This window comes from Pelodiscus sinensis, chromosome 4 (genome assembly GCF_052426305.1).
Source record: "Pelodiscus sinensis isolate ZL-2025 chromosome 4, ASM5242630v1, whole genome shotgun sequence".
Taxonomy (NCBI): Eukaryota; Metazoa; Chordata; order Testudines; family Trionychidae; genus Pelodiscus; species Pelodiscus sinensis.
In genome coordinates, this window is record NC_143055.1 from 46,710,536 (window position 1) to 46,731,850 (window position 21,315).

At 39.4% G+C, this 21,315-nt stretch overlaps 1 protein-coding gene across 6 annotated transcripts in view; it reads left to right on the plus strand.

Annotated features, from left to right (window-relative positions):
* GUF1 (GTP binding elongation factor GUF1) overlaps positions 1-21,315 on the plus strand; it is a 658,241-nt gene that overhangs the window by 619,571 nt on the left and 17,355 nt on the right. For 5 of the 6 annotated variants that reach the window (XM_089777856.1, XM_075930488.2, XM_025187372.3 and 2 more), the window contains 7 exons: positions 1,306-1,383; positions 4,882-4,965; positions 6,489-6,553; positions 8,363-8,566; positions 11,844-11,983; positions 18,128-18,251; positions 18,915-19,047. In XM_089777856.1, coding sequence (XP_089633982.1) covers positions 1,306-1,383; positions 4,882-4,965; positions 6,489-6,553; positions 8,363-8,566; positions 11,844-11,983; positions 18,128-18,251; positions 18,915-19,047 — 828 coding nt within the window. The remainder of the gene's footprint in view (positions 1-1,305; positions 1,384-4,881; positions 4,966-6,488; positions 6,554-8,362; positions 8,567-11,843; positions 11,984-18,127; positions 18,252-18,914; positions 19,048-21,315) is intronic. The other variant, XM_075930489.2, reaches the window with a different exon arrangement.

The following is a 21,315-nucleotide window of genomic DNA, read 5'->3' on the forward strand; positions in this document are numbered from 1 at the left end:
GGCTAGGGACACCATTCTTACCCATCATGGCTAATAGCCATTGGTGAACCTACCCTCCATGCATCTATCTAGCTCTTTTTTGAGCCTTGTTAAAGTCCTAGTCTTCACAGCATCCTTTGGCAAGGAGTTCCACAAGTTGACTGTGCTCTGAGTGAAGAAAAACTTCCTTTTATTTGTTTTAAACCTGCTGCCTATTAATTTCATTTGGAGACCCCTAATTCTTATGTTGTGGGAATAAGTCTATATCGTTTCCTTATTCACTTTTTCCACGCTAGTCATGATTTTATAGACCTCTATCATGTCCCTCCTTAGTCTCCTCTTTTCTAAGCTGAAAAGTCCAAGTCTTTTTAATCTCTCTTCATATGGGACCCATTCCAAACCCCTAATCATTTTTGTTGACCTTTTCTGAACCTTTTCCAATGCCAGTATACATCTTTTTTTGAGATGGTGACCACATTTGTATGCAGTATTGAAGATGTGGGCATCCCATGGCTTTAAATAAAGGCGATAATAAGATATTCTCTCTCTGATTCTCTGTCCCTTTTTAATGATTCCTAACATTCTATTTGATTTTTGACTGCCGCTGAACAGTGAGTGGATATTTTCAGAGAACTATTCACGATTCCAAGATTTCTCTTGAGTAGTTGTAGCTAAATTATATTGTATGTGTAGTTGGGATTATTTTTTCCAATGTGCATTACTTTTAGGCTTAATTTAGGCTGCTTGGTAACAGATTAATTTAATTGCCCAAAACCAAATTTATTTGTTGTAAGTTGAATAGGATGTTTTGTTTGCCCTAAAATGTTTTCAATTCACCAGAAATTCTGAAAAAAATCAGGTATAGTTGACCAGAAATGACTCTTTTTTATAGAACTGCCAACAAACTAACATCCAATTACCTGTACAACTCTATAGTTATTAGCATATCAGTAGACAGTGTTATTAGCAACCTATTGACTGCCTAGATTCTAGAACATCTGCTTTATTAAACCATCTATTTAACTTTTTATAAACCAAATGTTAATAAGTGCCATCCAGTTATCTTCTAGACATCGATTAGGTTCATGCTGTATTGTAGAGGGGAATTATTTTTAAGCATTAATAAATTTATTATTACTTTGAGTGTCCTCTGTTACCCTTATTGCCATATATTCTGTATTATCATTACCTGAAAGTGTTATTGAAACCGGTTAAAGGACATAGGAGATGTGTGTAATAGGAAAATAAGCTATGTATGTGATAGTATCTCAAACGCAGAACTTAGTAGGATTGGGCAATAAAATGTTGTTTATAAATACTTTCCAGGGTATTCAAGCACAAACAATGGCGAACTTCTATCTTGCTTTTGAAGCACAACTGGCAATAATTCCTGTTATAAACAAGGTAATAATATTTTAGATTTTTCTGTTAGTAAAAATCTTTATAAGTTCTCACTTTCTTATTTACAGTGTCACCTGAATCAAGCAGCATTATCTCCCATGTCTTAGTGATTGGTTTAATAAGTAGTAGGATTTGTAGACTCTTAAGATTTACATAGTTTTTTAAGTGCAATTAAGTAACAAAGATTTAAATTTTTAAGTTGCACTCACAATTACTGTAGGGCAAACTCTTTATTGTATGTGGTGAATTGAAAAATATTATTTGTTTATAATTTTTACAGTGTAAATATTTGTAATAAAAACATAGCGCTGCACTTTTTGTGTTCTATGTTGTAACAGAAATCAGTATTTGAAAATGTAGAAAAAATCCAAAATGTTTAATAAACAATAAAATACCAATTGAAATTTAACAGTGCAATTAATCAGAATTAATTTTTAGTTATTCAGATGAATTAATTGTGATCAACACCTCTAATTTTTACATTACCATGGGACAATTATGAAATACAAGAAATGTATTACCAAATTGAAGAATGCAACAAAGATGGCGTGAAGTTTACTTGTGTTTTATGCTGATATAAATATGGTTGCAAATAGAGAGTTACTTTGTGTTTAGTGTTTTGAGATATTTACAGTGAATTTTAGTTTCAGTGAAAGTTGAGACTTTTATATTGTATGATAGGTAGAAACTTTACTGTTGTGACAAAGCTGAAAGATTCCCCATACAATAGGCCAAGGTCCAGGTCAGATATGGTATGTAAGTAACCTCTTGGTAAATGGATCTGCAAATTTGACTTGGTATAATTGATAGGCTAACAGACTATAAGGGCAGTACTATAGTAAGAAAATCAACTAAGGATTTGTCTTGGCTAGGATGAAAGGTATGGTGTTAGAAAATATTAGCTAGCTGACTTCGAATCAGGGAGAGAAGAGGAGGGCTAAGTTTCAACTAGCTTACAGGATATCGCGCAACAAATATTTTGGTGGCCTCAGTAACAGATTTTCCAAATAAATATGAATGTACAAATATTGTAATTTATGTGTGTAGGTCTTTTATTTTTTTCAGACTCCATAATAAAAATAATGTACAGTTGTGTCTATTCTTTACTGGACCTATGCAGTATAGCACAAGTAAGGTACTTTGGATGATTTTGTTCTGTTGCATTTTTTAGACTTGTTAGCTTGTATGTCTGCTGTTGGGAAATCACTTTTTATAGTTTCCAAGTTAACTACTGAGTCTGCTGTGAAAAGTGTTAATAAGCATACAACTATCCCTTCTGATGACAGACTTACTCAGCCACAGTAAGCCTGGTAACAAATAAAGTCTGGTATAGAGAGGTGGATAGAGAGACAGTGGGAGCAGGCGCCATGAGAGGCTGGATAGTGGAGCAAGGGAGACAGTGGGTACTAGGAGAGATGTGGTGAGGGGCTGGGGTAGCAGTGGGGGCCAACACTGGCTGCCACACAGGTAGCAGGGCTTTGGCAGTGTTGTGACTTGAGTGACTCAGGTTGGAGCCTGAAGCCCCACCACTGTATGGACATAGGCCAAAGCCCTGCAGCTGGCACCTGCTGTCTGTCACCCCAGAGCTGAAACCTGATCCCACCTCCATGGGGAAGTGGGGAAATCATTGGCTGCCTGCTCCTCCATTGTTTGTGTCTCCAGAAGGGAACAGGGGCCAACCCCTGCTGGTGTCTCTGAAGGAGAGGATGCTGCTTTGTCTGCCTCCCTCAGATTCTCCAGGAGGCTGTGACTGCAACAAAAGCCCCTGATGTCTGCAGTTGAAAATTGCTGGGATAGAATGTGTTATATTTATACAGCCTTGTCTATGCTAGAATTTTAGGACACATCAGAGAGTTCTAGCTAATGTGTACACCCTTTAAACACTGGTAAAGGCAAAACCAAACTGGGGGCTGTAAGTTACACTTTAAAATAAGGGGTCAGTTTATCTTTAACCCATTGGGATGTAAGTTGTGCTAATGTACGGTTCTTGGGAAAATGTAATGTGCATCACTTCTGAGCTTGACTCACTCTGAACTAGGGATGTTAAAATGTATGATTTGGTAACCATGTGACTATTGAAATTTTCAATAGTCACACTGTTACACATGGGGCGGCAGCCTGGGAGGTGGTGCGCACTGGGAGCTGGCTTTTAAGCAGCATCAGTATGCAGTATCAGAAGCAACCTCATGGAGTGGTAGGTGGCTCCCTGGGAGCTGGTGTGTGCCAAGAGATGTACTGGCTCCCACGTGCTGCTCCATGCTGCTTCACTTGTTTAAATAGCTACACTCTTACATCCCTACTCTGAACCGTAAGTTGGAGAAACCAAAAAATTAGCTTTGTGGGTGAGATGATGTTCCCTTATTCTGTACAGTTCCTTAACTCTGCTGAAACTATGAAGAAAGGTGAAAATTAATGTTAAGTGTGATACTATTTCCTTTGATGGAATAGCTCCATAATATTGTAGCCCATCATGATGAAAATACACTCCTTTAAAAGACAGTAAGTGTGTTACATAATTTTGTCTTTATTTGAATTTCTGGTAAATCATAGAACTTTCTGCAAAGATCCCTAACTTCCAATGTGAAGTTCATTGCATTCCAGCATGCACTTCAGTTCCCCCTCACTTCCATTTTCAAAGGTGATACATGTGTGAGTGGTTTATCATCTAATCAATATTCAATATATATACTTAAAAGAGATTTTTAAGAGAAAAATGCTCCACAAATAAGATTTACCTGTCAGGTTGTGTGGGTGAAAGGCAGAAGATAGGGTATTGATTATCTAGTTAAATTAAATTAAATGTATATATGTAAAATTTTCTCAATATCTGAGCTGGAAAGAAGGCTGGGTAGTGTTTACCCTTTTTGCAAGTCTGGATCTGGCACGTCACATGATTTTTTCTAACAGAGGTACAAAATCTACTTGCCTTTTTTATATTAATCTATTTTGGTTATATAGTAATAGAGAGGTAGCCGTGTTAGTCTGATCTTGCTAAAACAAAAGGAAAAACTATGTAGAACTTTAAAGACTAACAAGATGGTTTAATAGGCAGTGAGGTTTCGTGGGCCAGACCCACTTCCTCAGATCATATTCTGGAAGAGAATTGGCATGACCATATATAAGCATGCCCCTCAAAGGCACGACAGTGGGGGGGGGGGGGGGGGATCCTGCGAGAAATGAATAAGCAAATAGACTTTTACAGTGCAGTTTATAAAGCTATTTTGAAATGCACACTCTCTCTCTCTTACTAGAAATCTTATTAGTACTAGTCTACAAGAATTTCTGTTATAAGCAGATCTCTAAAAGATGGAAGTACTGTATTAAGACTAATTTTTAGGGGTTGCATTAATATGGATCTTTCAGCTAAAGATGGCTGTTTGTTTACTTGCAGTATTCAAGATCCAATTTTTTTTTGTTCCGTTTTGGTCAACTAGAATTCTGACAAATGAGAAGGGAGAGAGACTAATATTTCAAATGTGTAACAAGAAAATTGTTTTGTAGATTGATTTGAAGAATGCAGACCCTGAAAGGGTTGAGAAACAAATTGAAAAGCTATTTGATCTCTCTAAGGAGGAATGTATTAGGGTAAGATCTTTTACATTTTTAAAAATCTTGATGTTTAGCAACTAACTATTCTTAAAATCCTGTTTGAAACACACATGAAAAAATTGCACACAATTTTGTAAAGAGTGAATAATTCCTGAGCTTTCATTTTTCTTGGACATTTAGCTAAATATTTTAGAATTGTGTATCTGTCCACGTGAATCCATTTATTAAAGAACTCCTAAATAAGAGCTAGGACCACCAAATTTTGTATATAGCTTATCCTAACTTAAAGGAAGGTCAGGGTTTGGTTATGCCAGGACAATGTGCCTAGACTTTGATTTTTCTCATAAAATGGAAAGGGAGGGGTCTGGCAAAAGGGAGTTATAATGTGAAATGACCACAGAGGGGCAGCAAGTGCCCTGGTGGGAAGCTACTGGCTAGCAGCAAGCAGCTGTGCAACCCCTGCTATCCCTGGAGAGCATTGGTGGGTGGCCTGCACTGCTCCCCTGTCCCTGGGCCAGGCCTGGAAAGTGCCAATTAACTGATAAGGAAAAATATACATTTCTCCCCCCCCCCCATCATCTCCCCCAACTAGTAAATTTTTTAGCAGGCTGGCCAGCAGCCCGGCTCAGTCCTGGCATGCGCTGGGTCCAGGAGCTCAGACCCGTCCCTGGACAGGGGCTGCTGCCACCCCATGCTACTGCCTCTGTATCAGGCAGCAGCATGGCATGACAGGCAGGCACAAGTGGGGATGGTTTTTAAACTGGCTCCCCTCACGGATCAGTTCCCACCTGCCCCCCCCCAGGCTGCTGCCTCTGATACGGAGGCAGCAGCGTGGGGTGGCAGGGGGCTCCTCAGGAGTGGTGCCAAAGTACACTGGCTGCCAGCCCTATCTCCAGGGACTATAGAATAGTTGAGTAACTGATAGGAAGTCATGAGGTTAATAGATTATTCAATTAACTGATGTTTAGCATCCCTATCCTTGACCCTGGGGTAAAGCCAGTGGCTAAGGTGTACGGTCCCCTCCCCACTCAAGCTGACCCAGAGAAAAGCCAACAGCCAAGGTTCATGGCTTCACTCCTTCCCCGGGCTGAACCCATGCAATGATGGGTAAGCCTGCTAATGCAATATATGTTTCTTCTTGCTGTGTTATGATGAGGGAAAAGGTACTTTTTAGAGATTCATGTCCATCTAGACAACAGAGTAATAAAAATACTTTATAATAAAATATCAATTTTTGGGACTAATGGACAGAGGCTTCAAGGAAAATTTTGACATTTCCTGTACTTTGTGTATACCAGGTTATATCATGTTCTTGTCTCTGACATCTTTTCTACTGCTTGAGATATCTCTGTTTCTCTACTATGGAATGTGATAAATCAAGTTCCTTTTAATAGCGTTTAACAGAGGCTTGAGTTAACATGCCTAGCAGCTTGTCCTCTGAGTCTGTAGCTGGCTGTTGTGCTTTTAACATGTCAAAATTAAGACAAGGTTGTCACTTTAATAGTTAATGCATATCAGCAGATTAATTGCTAGTGAATTTTTTTCTGAATTTGTTCCAGATTTCTGCTAAATTAGGAACGAATGTGGAAAAGGTACTTCAGGAAGTTATTGAAAAGGTTCCACCGTAAGTATTGGTGTCTTATGAGTTTTATGGTACCAGTGCGAGACTTTATTTATGATGGTAACTAGCCCTTTGTTAACTAGTTAGATTTTTGACCTTTACTATTAAATTTCTTATACCAAATCCAGTCTGCATGAAATGTACGTGTTGTTTCCTGTTACCTATCAAAGTAGGAAGGCAGGAGTCATATTTTTTAGGTGAATAGAACAAGATTTCATTTCATTTTAAAGAATGAAATTTATAAAAGAGAAACTTTTCATTGGCTGCTAAGTCCTTTAAACTGCGTGGCTACGTCTACACTGCCAGTATTTTTGGCAGAAAATATGCTAAAGGGGGGACTCATTAGCAGGGCTCGACAAATAATAGTAGATTACACCCCGGAAGAGCCAGTGGAGAGCGATCTGCGCATGCATAAAGCAATATGCGCAGAGTGCAGAACCGCACGGCTGGTGAGTGGGGCTCGCCGCTGCTTGGCAAGCCATGCTCATTATTATAAGTCGCGATCTCCTTAGCATATTTTCTGCCAATCCATTTTTGCGCTGGGGTTTTTATGCAAAAACAAGCAGTGTGGATGTTTTCTTTTTGCTCAAAAACCCCTTTTTCCACAAGATCGATATACCTCCTTTTTTGGGGCATAAGGATCTTGTAGAAAAAGGGTTTTTTGCACAAAAAGAAAACGTCCACACTGCTTGTTTTTGCGCAAGAATGGATCAGCAGAAAATATGCGAATGCGATTGTGACTCATGCAAATGAGTCTCTGATTTGCATATTTTTTGCTGAGAGAACTCGTAGTGTAGACGTATCCTGTGTGTATGTGTGTATTTACCCTCTCCCGACACTGAATGCACAGGAATTATTAAAGATGAACAGAAGATGAAAACCATTAACATAGGGAACATTATATGAAGTGTGGAGAGATCAAATCAAATATACTCTAGCACTGCTGTTGTAAGCCTACAAAGAAGGAAGCAGAGAGAAAACAAGACAATTTTTGTGATGGGTTATTTAAATTTCCTTTTTATAAATAATGTACTTTCCCCAGATGATATTTTGTATGTAACTGGATCTCAATCTAAATATAAGTTAGGGAGCCCACATTTTGGAAGTATTTATGTTTAATAAAATGTTCTAATTTTTTGTTTTGTTTTTCTAAGCATTACATTGTTTTAGGCCTCTGAGTTACCAATATGTATTTTCAGCATTTACGGCCTGAACTGCAGTTTAATCAAGACTTTTATTTGGGAATTTGACCAGTGTCAGCATGACAAGAATGCCTGCTAAATCCCTGTTCAGCTGTAGCTTAGTATTTTGCTTTTCATTTTGTTTTGTTTCTTATTAAGTAATACCTACAGTGATAAATGCCAAACAATAATTGAGTCAGTTGGGGATGGAAGACTTATATCAGTGTGTTGTTCTTGATGAACAGAACTTTAGTGGAAAAAACGTTTTAATGGTTTAAAATTGTTTTCTGCTATCATGAAATAAGGTTGAGGGACAAGAACAAAATATACATTTAATTTGGTACGTTAACAATATTAGGAGATCTATCTGTTGCACATGTTTATTATTAGAAATGGACGTGTGGAATATCTTAAAATCTTATATCTGTGCAATGAATAGCAAATCTGTTTCACACAGCTTCAAGATTTGTTTGTTGCACTTGGGACACTTAGACTAGTGTCTGTTTTTGTATGAACGTTTTGTTCGATTTGAAACAAATGAATTTACATTTTACTTTCATTGAAAAATAGTCTACAGTTCATGTGCTTATTTAATAAATACTAACTGTGTTTTGTGTGTGTTTCTTAATAGACCTAGTGTTAACATTGATGATCCACTGAAAGCCTTAGTGTTTGACTCCACCTTTGACCACTATAGGGGTGTGATAGCTAACATTGCACTCTTTGGTGGAGAGATTCAGAAAGGACATAAGATTGTGTCTGCTCACACAGGAAAGACCTATGAAGTTAATGAAGTAGGAATTTTGACCCCAAATGAAAGGCCAACTCATAAATTGTAAGTAAGAAGTTGTATGGGAGAAAATATTTCAATACTCATTTATTATGTAATCAGATATAAAGTCTTGACTCTCTAGATCACCTGTTCAATTTTAGCTTTGGATGTTTGAGATTGTGTTAAAGGGAGATTTTGGAAAGCACTCAGCATTGTTTCTCACTGTTCCACTTAAAATTTCTCCACTGCTGAGCATTTTGAAAACCCAACTCTGAAATTTTGTCTAGGAGCTTCACTCCTTGAGTTGCAATTTCTTAGTGCAGTTCTAGTAAGCAAGTGTCCACAACACCTACATAAAGCCACTTACTTCACTGTTGGGACCCTTTGCAGTGTGAGCAGAGAGGAATCAAGGACAAAATGGCTGCGTCTCCACTGGCATGATTTCGCGCAAATACTTTTAACGGAAAAGTATTTGCGCAAGAGAGTGTCTACACTGGCACGGATGATTTTGTGCAAAAGACATCTTTTGTGCAAAAGCATCCATGCCAGTGTAGATGCGCTCTTGCACAAGAAGGCTCCGATGGGCATTTTAGCCATCGGGCTTTCTTGCGCAAGAAATTAACTTGCCTGTCTACACTGGCCCTTTTGCGCAAGAATACTTGCGCAAGAGGGCTTATCCCTGAGCGGAAGTGTCATAATATTTGCACAAGAACCACTGATTTTGTACAGTACAAAGTCAGTGTTCTTGTGTAAATACACGAGGCCAGTGTAGACAGGCAGCAAGATTTTGCGCAAAAGCGGCCGCTTTGGCGCAAAATCTTGCCAGTCTAGACACACCTAAAGTGTTTGGTAACTGAATTAGCCTTTTATCTATAGAGCTGGTCTTCCTACCAGTCTGACTTAGGCACAAGTTTACATTAGGAGCTTACTGCGTAGCTGCTGCTCATTGTCATACCTATGCTTCAACTAAAATGATTATTTAAAATAGGAATGTTAAATTTAGATTAATTAACTAATCGAATAGTCGATGGGATTTCTATTGACTATTCAATTAGTCTGTAAGGGCGCCTCCGCCTTTGAACTGTAACAGGAGCCCTGCCGGGCTCTTGCTACAGTTAAAAAGTGGAAGCCTACCCTGCTTCCCTTTGAAATGTATAAGAGCTCCAGAGGGCATGGGACCAGAGGGGGAATCTCTGTCACATTGCCGTCACATTTCAAAAGCAGAATCGCAACAAAAACAGAATTGCTGCAGAAACCGCACGAGCAGAGACTGCTTCAGTCCCCACTTGCGCCGTTTCCGCTGTGCCTCTAACTCCTCTGCCCCCCGTGGAAATGGTGCTGGGGGGCAGAACTGGCTTCTAAGCCAGCATCTCCCCTCCCCCAGCACTGGGTCCTGCTCCCTCTCCCTGCTGCCTCTCTCTGATAGAGGCAGCAAGGGGGAGAAAGCGACTAGTCACATCACTAGTCGACTATTGGATAGTTGACTAGTGTCTTACATCCCTAATGTAAAAAATACCCAAGTGACTTAGAAGTGAAAGCCATTGTTGACTTCTAATGAAACTTGTGATCGTATGTGACTAGGCACTTCTGGAAAGCATTGTCAGCCTCCTGAGTTACCCATTTAGTACCTTTTAAAGGTCAACTAATTCACACACTTTTAATGTGTAATATATGATAAAAGCTTTATTACCAAGGACACACAGTCCCTCCTATTTAGTAACATGATGCATTGCTGTCACACCAACACGTTTGGCATTGTGGTATCACATTAATGTAATAAAACTGACAGAACAAAATGAAATGAGCCACCATCTAAAAATCTTGATGTCTTTTTTGTTTTTTAATATAACAAATATGCACTCTGAATTCCTTTTAAAACTATAACTACTCCTATGTATGGTGGCGAATCACACCCCTTGAGATCAAATGGCCTTTACTCCCTTCCACTTTTTATCTGGGAGCCTCCTGCCGGCCACTTTAACAATTATTGGCATCTACTTGGAATTGGAGACTGTCTGCCTGCGAGGGCCGTGGTGTCCAACTATTTCTGAAGCAGTAGTCGCTACTGCTACAGTGAACTAGCCACACTCAACTGGCCAAATAGCCATATATGGCTAGTGGCTAGCATGTTGGACACCACGGTGCTAGGGACAGGAGAGAGGAAGGGGAATGGCAATTTTAGGTATAAAAATAGGTAGAGGTTTTATTTAAAGTAGGGAAACCTGATTTCTTTTTAAATTGTCTAGAGCTAAATGGGCAGCCTAAGTGCTGATGACATTTTAATCATAATTCTAGTGTTTGCACTTGTTATGGAACAAATGTAAATTGTGCAGTAGTTTTTTTTTTTTATTAATGTTGTTATTGTCCAGTCCCTTTCTACCTAAATTTTCTGGGGGAAGTGATCTGATATTTGGGACACAGAAGCTATCAGAGCAGTGCTTGAGTTCACTGAACATTCATTATGAGCCTCCCGTTCACCTGTAGGAGCTGTTTCGGATAAGCGTAGAAGATGTCTCATCTAATAGATACTGCTGGGACACCTATTGAAGGTCTGTGCATAAATGCAGTGCAGAACAGTATGGAGAGGGATGTGCATTTGATCCTTGGAACAAGTGAAGCTGGAAATTATTCCTTTACCAGAAGAGGGAAGGTATTTAGTTTAAGTCTCCAGGTGCAACTGCTCCTGGAAACTCATTGAAGGAAAATAGGTAGCCATAGTCAAAGAGGGAGGATAATTTCTGAAAAATTTGCTGATGAATGCTAATTAAAGGCCCTTCTCAGAGATTTTCAGTGAAGGTGGGAAAAGCTGAATTACCTGTTTTGCTAGCTGCACAATTTTGCATTTAACCATTTGCATTGGATTCCCAGGTCATCGGCAACATATGATGGTCATCAGCAACATATGATGTTGATCCTCCTTGCTCAACAAGCCTGGTAGTTACTGGGGTTTGAGGGCAAACAGAGGGGTGTCGTTGCTCTTTGCCCAAAGCACTTCTTTCCTAGTATTTGAAACTGGCTTTTTAGAGTGTGAGTACTGCTTTGGCTTCTGTGTCCTACATGTCAGAAAATTACCTTCTATCCTTTGCCTTCAAATTGGAAATGGGGCAGGGCTGGAAATCCAAAAACTCATCCTAAAATGGACATTAATCTCTAATAGTAACTAGATCCTCCATATGTAAAGAATATCTTTATGAACGCATAAGGAAGGAATAATTTGGGTATGTGCACTTTGGGGGTAGAACTTGTGCTCTTATTCCTAAGGGGGCTTAACTGCAGAGGGAGAAACTTGAAATATTGCTAAATATGATAAACATTTCCATATCATGACAATTTTATTTAGATATGCTGGCCAGGTGGGCTATCTCATTGCTGGGATGAAAGAGGTTACAGAAGCCCAAATAGGAGACACGCTGTATTTACATAAGCAGCCCGTGGAGCCTTTGCCTGGCTTTAAATCAGCGAAACCAATGGTCTTTGCAGGTGAGGAGTATACCGCTTCAAGAAGTAGAAGCAATTTTATTTACAGGAGTAGGAGAGCTATCCAGGCAATTGAAATTTAAGAGCATGCACCCACGTTAAGGGGATGTGAAGACGGTGCATAGCAACAAATTGCCATAGAGTGGTATGTGATGCCTATATCGCCTTGTAAAAATTTCCTGTGTTTGACTTGGATAGACAAGACTAACAAAGCTTGCAGATTACTTTTAAATAAGAGGCTAACACTTATTTTCACTATATGAGGATCATCTTAGAACACGTAGGCCTTTCATGGCAGAAAATAAATTTGTACATCTTCAAGAATCATGTAGCTAATTTGGACTTGTTCCTCCTGATAAGTAATTTATACCACTTAATGTGAAATATTTTGCAAGGGAAGAGCTTTATTTTATCATTAGCAGCCCTTGTTTTACACCCTTTTATTTAAAAAAAAAAAAAAAAAAAAGTGACCAAAACTGGTTGTCAAAATGATCCTGCAAAACATTTAAGGATGTGTTTAACTTTAAGTATGTGAATAGTGTCATTGATTTCTGCTCTAGTAAGTTCACAGGAATCAAAATTTCTGCATATAGAAGATGGGAAAATAATTGAAAGGAAAAGCAGCAGAAAGAAAAAGCTACACTAATTACCTAATGAACTGGTGTTGACAGAATGGAAAAAGTTCACTTACTTACTCAGATGCATGATCATGTTGGAGGCTATACAATAAAATAATTACCTTAAGATAATTTATAATGTGCTTCTGCAGTCTCTTTTCTGTTTTGCAAGATAAAACGCTAAAACATATCTTTATGAAATGATTGAATATAATATGAAAGTAAAAAAAACAAAAACAACAAACAGACAAACTAGTCCCTCCTACCTCCCTGAATTTCAGGATTAGGCAGTTCGCATACAAGTCTTCCTTTCTTTAAAATCTTCAGGTCAATCTTTCCCTTTTGGCAATTGCTTTCTTTTACTTTCCTCTATTCTTTGCATGGGCCCTTTAGGCTTGTGCTAGGCTGCTGCTTGACCATTTGCATCTTTACTGTGTTTGAGGGAAAGGAGTGGTTTACCCATCTGAAACACAAGGGAATGGAGAAGGAACTCCTTGATATATATACTATTAGGTACCAAAGATAAAAGAATAGGACACACCAAAGGTCTGCAGTGCTTGAGGCTCCTCCAGGGTCAGGAAACTATTAAATGGGATATACCCAGATAATCCTGGTAAGTGACCCGCACCTACGTGCTTCTAAGGGAAAAAAAATCCCAAGGTCGCTGCCAATGTGACCTGGGGGAGAAATTCCTTCCTGACACCACTTAATGGCGGTCAGTTCGACCCTGAGTATGTAAGCGAGAACCATCCAGCCAAGCTCCTGAGATGAAATGCTAGGTGCCAACTCAGAGCCCTAGCCCACCCTGCCTAGTATCACATGTACATCTGTGGCCATCCCTGATGCTTTATAGGACATAGATTGAAAAACCCTCCCAGAATATATGGGCACAGGGAGGAGATGAGGTTGAAGGGAAGAGAAATCTCCTTATGATCTCTGCAAGCGGCTGGATGTAATCACGACACATGAGCTTTTGGAACATAAACTGGAAGTAAACCACAAGACTCCTGCATCCCATCATCACAGGTAGTCCTGTCATGCAATTGCATATTTAAACTCTCTCTCTCTCAAAACTAAGGAGTTTGCCGTCATAGTTGTTAGTGGGAGGGTATTCCATAATCTCACCCCTTCAATAGTTGAAAAACCTTTGAATTTTCACCCTGCATTTGTTCATGACCATTTTGTATTGTTTGTTTTTGTGCCAATGTTATCCTTTAGCTTAAATAGCTGTTTGCTGTCCATAAATCTTAAGGGGATAAGTACCTACATTTTATATACACTCTCAGTTTTCTTTTTGTGAGACTATGAGAGGGGTAGCCATGTTGGTCTGAATCTGCAAAAGCAACGAGGAGTCCTGTGGCACCTTAGGGTATGTCTACATTAGCCACCCTAGTTTGAACTCAGGAGCAGTAACGGTAGTCCGAATTAGGGGCTTTAGTTCGAACTACCTAGCCTGTGCCGCAGGGAGTCCGAACTACCAGGCATTTAAAAATGGCAGCGCCCGGGAACATGCAAATGAAGCCCGGGATATTTTAATCCCGGGCTTCATTTGCAAGTTCGATTGACTACATTAGCCACCCTAGTTTGAACTAGGGTGGCTAGTGTAGACATACCCTTATAGACTAACAGATGTACTGGAGCATAAGTTTTCGTGGGCAAAGACCCACTTCGTCAGATGCATCTGACGAAGTGCGTCTTTGCCCACGAAAGCTTATGCTCCAGTACATCTGTTAGTCTATAAGTTGCTACAGGACTCCTTGTTGCTTTTGTGAGACTGAGCAAGCTAATACTTTTTAGTGTCCTCTCATGAAATGGAAAGTCTGTTTTTCTGTTCATCATAGTAGCTCTGATCTACCCCTCTTCCCGTTTGAATTCATCTTTCAGGTGGATGGGTGACCAGGATTGTATACAGTATTCCAGATGAAGCCTGACCGATGCCTTGTACAATAGCATTATTATTTCTCAATCCCAATTGGAAACATCTCACCAAATATGTCCTAGGATCACATTTACGTTTTTCACAGATGCATCAGGTTGATTGCTCATCCTCTAATTGATCTCCACACCAAGGTCTGCCTCTCTTCTATCATTTCCAGTTGTTGATCTTGTAAGCAGAATATGTGATTATTCCCTAAGTACATGACCTTCCATTTTAGATTATTGAATTTTATCTTAATCTTCAAGGTCATTTGGATTAATTTGTGGAATAGTCTGATCTACCTCCCTATGATGATGCCTCTAAACTTTGTCTCAATAGCAAATGTCATTGATACATTCCTGCCTTTTGAGTCAAGGTTTTTAATAATGGCAGGGAATAAAAGTTTAGTGCTTATACTGATCCTTGAGGAACTCCACTACTATCCTATTTCCAGTCTGATAATTTACCTTTCATCACAACCTTTCTCCCTTTTGGCCAGTTCCTTACTCGCTTTACAATGTTTGTACCAATTTCATAGTCCCTAATTTTACTAATTTTCTCTGTGGTACCATGTTTAATTTCTTACTGAAATCCAATTATATTCAGTCTTTTAGATAAGCAAAATGCAGTAAAAGTTTTTCTCAAAGGACAAAATCAAGTTAGTCCAGCATGATCTACTATTGGCAAATCTATACTGCTTTAACAATATAGAGCCCAGTTGCACCTTAAAGATTCCACTTTGTCAGATGCACAAAAGCTTATGCCAAATAAACTTGTTAGTCTTTAAGGTGCCAGAGGACTCTTGTTTTAGCTGAAACCAATTAATATGAATGCATCAAGCTCTAAGTTTTTCATCCATGTCATTTGTGGTGATTTTCATTTCTAGATACTCATTTCCATCAGTCATAGTGCCTTCATGCATATGTTCTCTATTGTCATAATTGAAAACTGAGGCAAAGTATTCATTTAGTATTTGGGTCATGCCTAGATTATCTTTAGTCTCCTTCCTATCATACTGCATAGCTGTCAACATCAGCCTTCCTTTTTCGCTCTTTATATAACTAAAAAACGTTTTAATTTCTTTGGTAAGGGTTAATTCAGCTTGATTTAGCTATTCTCACTTTATTTCTGCATTTTCTAACATCCATGATGTATGTATCTTTGCAAAGAATCTATTTTTGAATACCTTGGTGGTCTTCACTTACTCCTAATATGCTTTGAAGTGGCTATTCATCCAGCTGAATTTGGAGCCTTTCCCTACAAGTTTTTCCTTTCTTTTCCAATGCAGATTTTTCAGTTTTTGTATAGCTTACTTGAAGAAATACCAAGCTTTTTGCACATTTGTCTCTGATTTCTTTTGTCCAATTGCCTTCTTTGAAAAATTAAGGCAATTAGTTAAAATCTGCCTTATTGAGATAAAAAACAGTAGTTGACTACCTGACTTTGGTTATCCTTCCATTTAATGTGTTAATTTGTGAACACTTGATCCAAGGCTGTTTCTTATAACCAGCTCCTCTTATTAAAACCAAGTCTAAAATTGCATCAACCCTTGATGAAGAAAATTGTCATTTATCACTTCACGGAATAACTGGACTTAGCTTTTATTCTCCAATCTGTACCTGGAAATGAGGCTTCCATTATGACACAATATCCACAATATTTATCATTGATATTGAAGAGATTGCTATCTATATCTGAATCTGTTCTAGTTGTAGGTCTGTCAGTTATTTTGAGTATAAAGAGCCCAATCACATAGACCTGTCTCTTCCTGGAATTTAGTATGAATTTTTATGTTCTCACACATTTATCCTCAATTTTCCTTAGGCTCCAATCTCTTGCTATGTCTATCATCTATCTCTATCTTCTGCAGGTATTGGTTTCCCTTCTTTTCTTCCTTTCTCCCCACCTGTCTTTCTCAGTATCTGGAGCAGCAAAAGTGTTAATGAAGTCAGTTAATCATTATTAGCAGGTCTCTTCCTCTGCTTTGTCATTGTGATTATGTTTTTCCATGAATCTGACAGTCCACCCTCCAGATCCTTTTGTTCGGCAGGTGTTGACAGATCTTTAGTTGCTGTGCCACGTTCTCTATCCTCTTCTGCATGACACCGGTCAAATCGCTTTTTAAATTGCATCATCTCTAACTTCATCTCTGCTTCTTGGATCTTCTCTGCCATGAGATCTGTCAAGTGATGTTTTAAGCACTTATGGCCCATAAGTGTGCCTAGTCCTTATTTGGGCATGTGCAAATAAATGAAGTAGTAACATCTCACTTCTGCCATGTGCAGTCTGGCATTGTGCATCGGAGAAGGTGGGCCATGTTTTCAGTCCTCTGCATTGGCCCTCAGACTGGTATCAGTGCATGGGAAGTAATACTGTTGTGGAGGATAGCAGAGGTTGGATACTCCCTGCATTGAGAAAATATCAAGAGATAATCTGCATTCAGGAGGGAAGCTTCTTGGTCCAGAGCAATTTACACTATTTCCAAGACATGGCTGTGCACAACAGATCCTGTAACTAGCACTAATTATGTTAACGGTTTGTTTTTCTGGAAGTTTTATTATTTAAATATTTTCATTTTTGATAATTTGATGTGACACATTACTTTCTTGCTTTTTGTGCTACACAAAAGGAGCATCTTATCAAAAGGCATTAATTCTGTTTGTATGGTATAAATTGTGTATGCAGGGCAAGATACAGGATTTGTATAAAACTACAGAGGTGGTTTTACTGCTTGGAAGGCATTTGAGTATTAATCTTTTACAATGATAGATGTTCTGCAGTAATTCTGCAACTGTGTTAATAGACCAAAAATGTGTGGGGGTACCTTTCAGAGCCATTCAGTTTTCTATAGAGCAGCAATTCTCACACATTAGTAGCACAAGGACCCCCATTTCGATTTAAAAATTTCTGGGAACCTCCTATCCTGCACATTCTCTGAGACCCCCACCTATACTCACTCCATTCCCCTTTCCCTCTGTCACTTACTCACCCCAGCCCAGGGACAGTGCGTGAATGTGGGGGAAAGGAGTTGGAGTGCCAGAGGAGGTTACACTTTTGGTTCAGGATGCGGGCTCTGCAGTGGGGCTAGGGAGAAAGGATTTGTGGTGCAGGTTGGGGCTCCAGGCTGGGACACAGGATTGGGGGTTATTCAGGAGGAGTTATTCAGCAGAGCCCATGACTCCTTTTGGAGTTCTCTTGTGGACCCCAGTTTGAGAAATGCTGTCATAAGTAATCTTATTTGTCGGGTTTGAGTTTTAATTATTTTTCATGATCTTTCTATCTGAAGTAGTCCTAAAACCGTGAAGTTGCAATTGAAATGTAATCACCTCTTCCTGGTGAATTTTTCAGATTGTGACCTCTGGGCATTCAGTTCTTTTGAACTCTTTTATAGAAGATGAATATTTCTGTAGGACAGGCAAATTGGGATGAAAGGAAAGTATTTTTAATTCAGATTTCCTTATTCATTGCTTTACTTTGTGGTGTATATGAAAGATAAAACCCTGTTTGTCAAGAAGTAGCTAAATCGCTCAAAAGGTTTAAATTGGTTCAGCTAGATCAGGATCTTTGTGATGTTGTTTGACAGAATGTGAACAGTGTAATGTGTTGCTACAGGAATGTATCCAGTAGACCAGTCAGAATATAACAACCTGAAAAGTGCTATAGAAAAACTGACACTAAATGATTCCAGTGTAACTATTCATCGGGATAGCAGCCTTGCTTTAGGAGCTGGATGGAGGTGAGACTTACTACACTTACTATTCTCTTCAATTTTAGGTAGTATCTTATAATATTGTTTTTTACTTCTGGGGTTTTAAATTCTAATTCATAGTAAGCCTAAAGTGAGTGGCTGATCTTTTTTGTAATCCATGTTCATGTACAGCACACAGTTTGTCTTGGTTAGCAGTCCTTGTTCAAGAGAAGCCTTGCAGTAAAGTTGGGAGAAATTTCTCAGATTTGATTTGCCAAAAGAGATGAGGTTTTGGGGGGAGGAGGAAGAGTGGGTGGGAAAGAGCGCATGTCTGTTTCACCAACCACTGGGTTAAGGTAGTATCCCAATTGGGCAGAAAGGAGATTTGAATTTGCATCTCTTACCTGCAACCCAGGTGAGTGCCTTAGTTGCCAGGTTGTGGAGCCATTTTCACTCTGGCTCAGTGAATATTTAGTGAGCCTAGGCTCATTGGTTAACCCTCTAGGTTACAAGCAGGAAATGGGAGCCGATGCTCACAGGGAGCCAACTTAAAAGCGGATATGCATTTACACAAATAAATGAATTTAAACATCCCTATTCTGTGCTTGACATTGCCAGATGATTTAATCTTTTAGAACTTCATTAAATAATGCATAGGAATACAGTACACATTTGTGAATAGCAAAAGGTGTGGTTTTTTTTTTTCTTCAGATTGGGGTTTCTTGGTCTTCTACATTTGGAAGTTTTTAATCAGCGATTGGAGCAAGAATACAATGCATCTGTCATTTTGACTGCACCTACAGTTCCATATAAGGCTGTTCTTTCCTCACCAAAACTGATAAAGGTATTTTAATTGATTTAATGGAGCTTGAAATGAATAGCAGCCTACATTTTTTTCTAAACCAGTAAAATACATTTTAGATCAGTATCTTATTACAGGTGAAGCAGCAGCAGTCCTCTCCTTTATTTGTAGATTTCTTAGTACTGTACATTAAAAAAAGTATTTGGGCTCTTTTTTCACTATGGACTCCAGTGTGTCTATGACTTGGAGCACAACTTTAGAATTTGACAGGGGATAGTTCTGGGAATAAGAAGTTTTTTTTTTTTTTTTTTTTTTGCTGGCTCTTTTTGTACATGTTCAGAATTGGTTGAGTTATGAGCTCTTGAAAATTTGACTATATCTCCTGCTGTGACAGGGTGGAACTTCACTCTGGTGCCTCCTGCTAGTTATCATGGGAAGTAGTCTTCTTGCCAGTGTGCCCTCTTCTGGTGGTGCCTTGCTGCTGTCACTTCTGCACTGGGACCCACCTCACTCCCAGGACTTGCAGTGTCCTCTTCAGTGACACAGCTGTGTTCTGTGCTCCCCCGTCCTGGGAGAATGTCGCAGTCCCTGAGCCCAATTACTTCCTCAGGGACGAATGGGGGCCGGAGGAACTACTTTGGGTACACCCCCTCTGCCTCCTCAGTTATACTTTCCTGGGCCACCTTCCTCTTTGCCCTTGCTTCATGGCCTCAGCCTGCAGATCCTTGCAGCCCACCAAGAGCTTCTCTTAGTTCCCTGTGTCTCTGCCTGCAGCACTGCTCTGTCCATGGTACTTGTTCATCCTGCCAGACAGCCAGTCCTTCTCCCTGCTCAAGTTTCAGCATATGACTGAAGCTGCTCTGTTCTGCAACCCTTCTTATATGGGCCAGCCTGGCCCTGATTAGTTGCTCCTTGCAGTGCCTCTCTTATTGACAGAACCCTTGAAAGCCATGCAGGAGGTAATTAACCCCTTTAGAGTCCAGTGTGTGGCAGGCACCCCATCACATCTGTCTTTGTCTTGCTGTGAAACCTACATGTTCTATAGTTGCCTAGTCATAACTCCATAATAATGTCTGTATGGGCATGCAAGCCTAATCTGTGGGAGTGGATGCATGCAAACCTGATTTGAGGAAGACGGATGCACATAAAGACCTCTCCACTTGGAGAGACACTCTTCTATTAGATTTTGTGCTGCACTGGAGAAGCTTTCATGTGGAGCTGCTGACAGAACAGATTCTTTCCAGTGCCAACTTTCAACTGAGTTTAACAAAACAAGGAAGTTAATATACAGACTTTGTTTGGAAGCAGTTAGGGTTGCTAAACACCTAGCAATCACAATTACTATACACTATAGACCACACATCACAATCATTTCTGTTCTTCAAAAGATGCCAACCTTCCCTCACTCCCTTTATCGACTCTTCAACACTTATCGCTCCTTGCTAAATTATCCTCTAGCATATCAAGCATCCACAACTACTAATGTTGGAGAAAAAAATCTGGAAAAGGAATGTGTGCAGAAGGGTACAAATAGGGAAGAATTAAGGCTGCAGTAGATTGCATGTGGTATTACACTAGGGCTTTGTCTAGGCTCTAGGCTTCTTTCGGAAGAAGCTTTTCTGGAAGAGATCTTCTGAAAAAACTTTGTCCAAAAGAGACCATCCAAACTGCCAAAGCGCATCAAAAGATAGTGTCCACATTGAATGGACACTAACTCGCATTTCATCTGTGATTACTATGGATGGAGTGGTCATCAGGGTACCTGTGCTTTTTCCTCTTTCCTCTTCTTTTGAAAGAACTCCCTCTTCCCTGTTCACACACGCCTTTTTCTGAAAGAGCTCTTTTGGAAAAAGGCTTTTTCCTTGTAGAAAGAGGTTTACCAATGTTGGAAAAACCCCTCTGTTCTTTCGATTTTTTTTTTTTTTTCGAAAGAACACACAGTATGGACGTAACTGTTTTTTTCGGAAAAACAGCTGTTTTTCCAAAAAAAAAAAAAAAAACCCTCTGTAGTGTAGACATATCCTAGTTGTGTAATGGTAAGTTGTATGCCTGTGGGTGGAGGGGCAAGCTGGTCAGGCCAGAAGTGAAGGTATTTATTCTATTTCTCCTAGATTGTGTCTTAAATTTGCATCTTCTAGCTTTTATAGGTTTGTGCTGGGATGTGTGTGAGTAGCAATTTTAACTCCTTCACAGATTAAAAAAAATGTATATTTATTCTGTGGGCATGGCACATATGCTCATGTGCCACACTTAGAATACTACTGCACAGGATACTGATAATACAGATTCTGCACTTGTTGCTATTGGGAA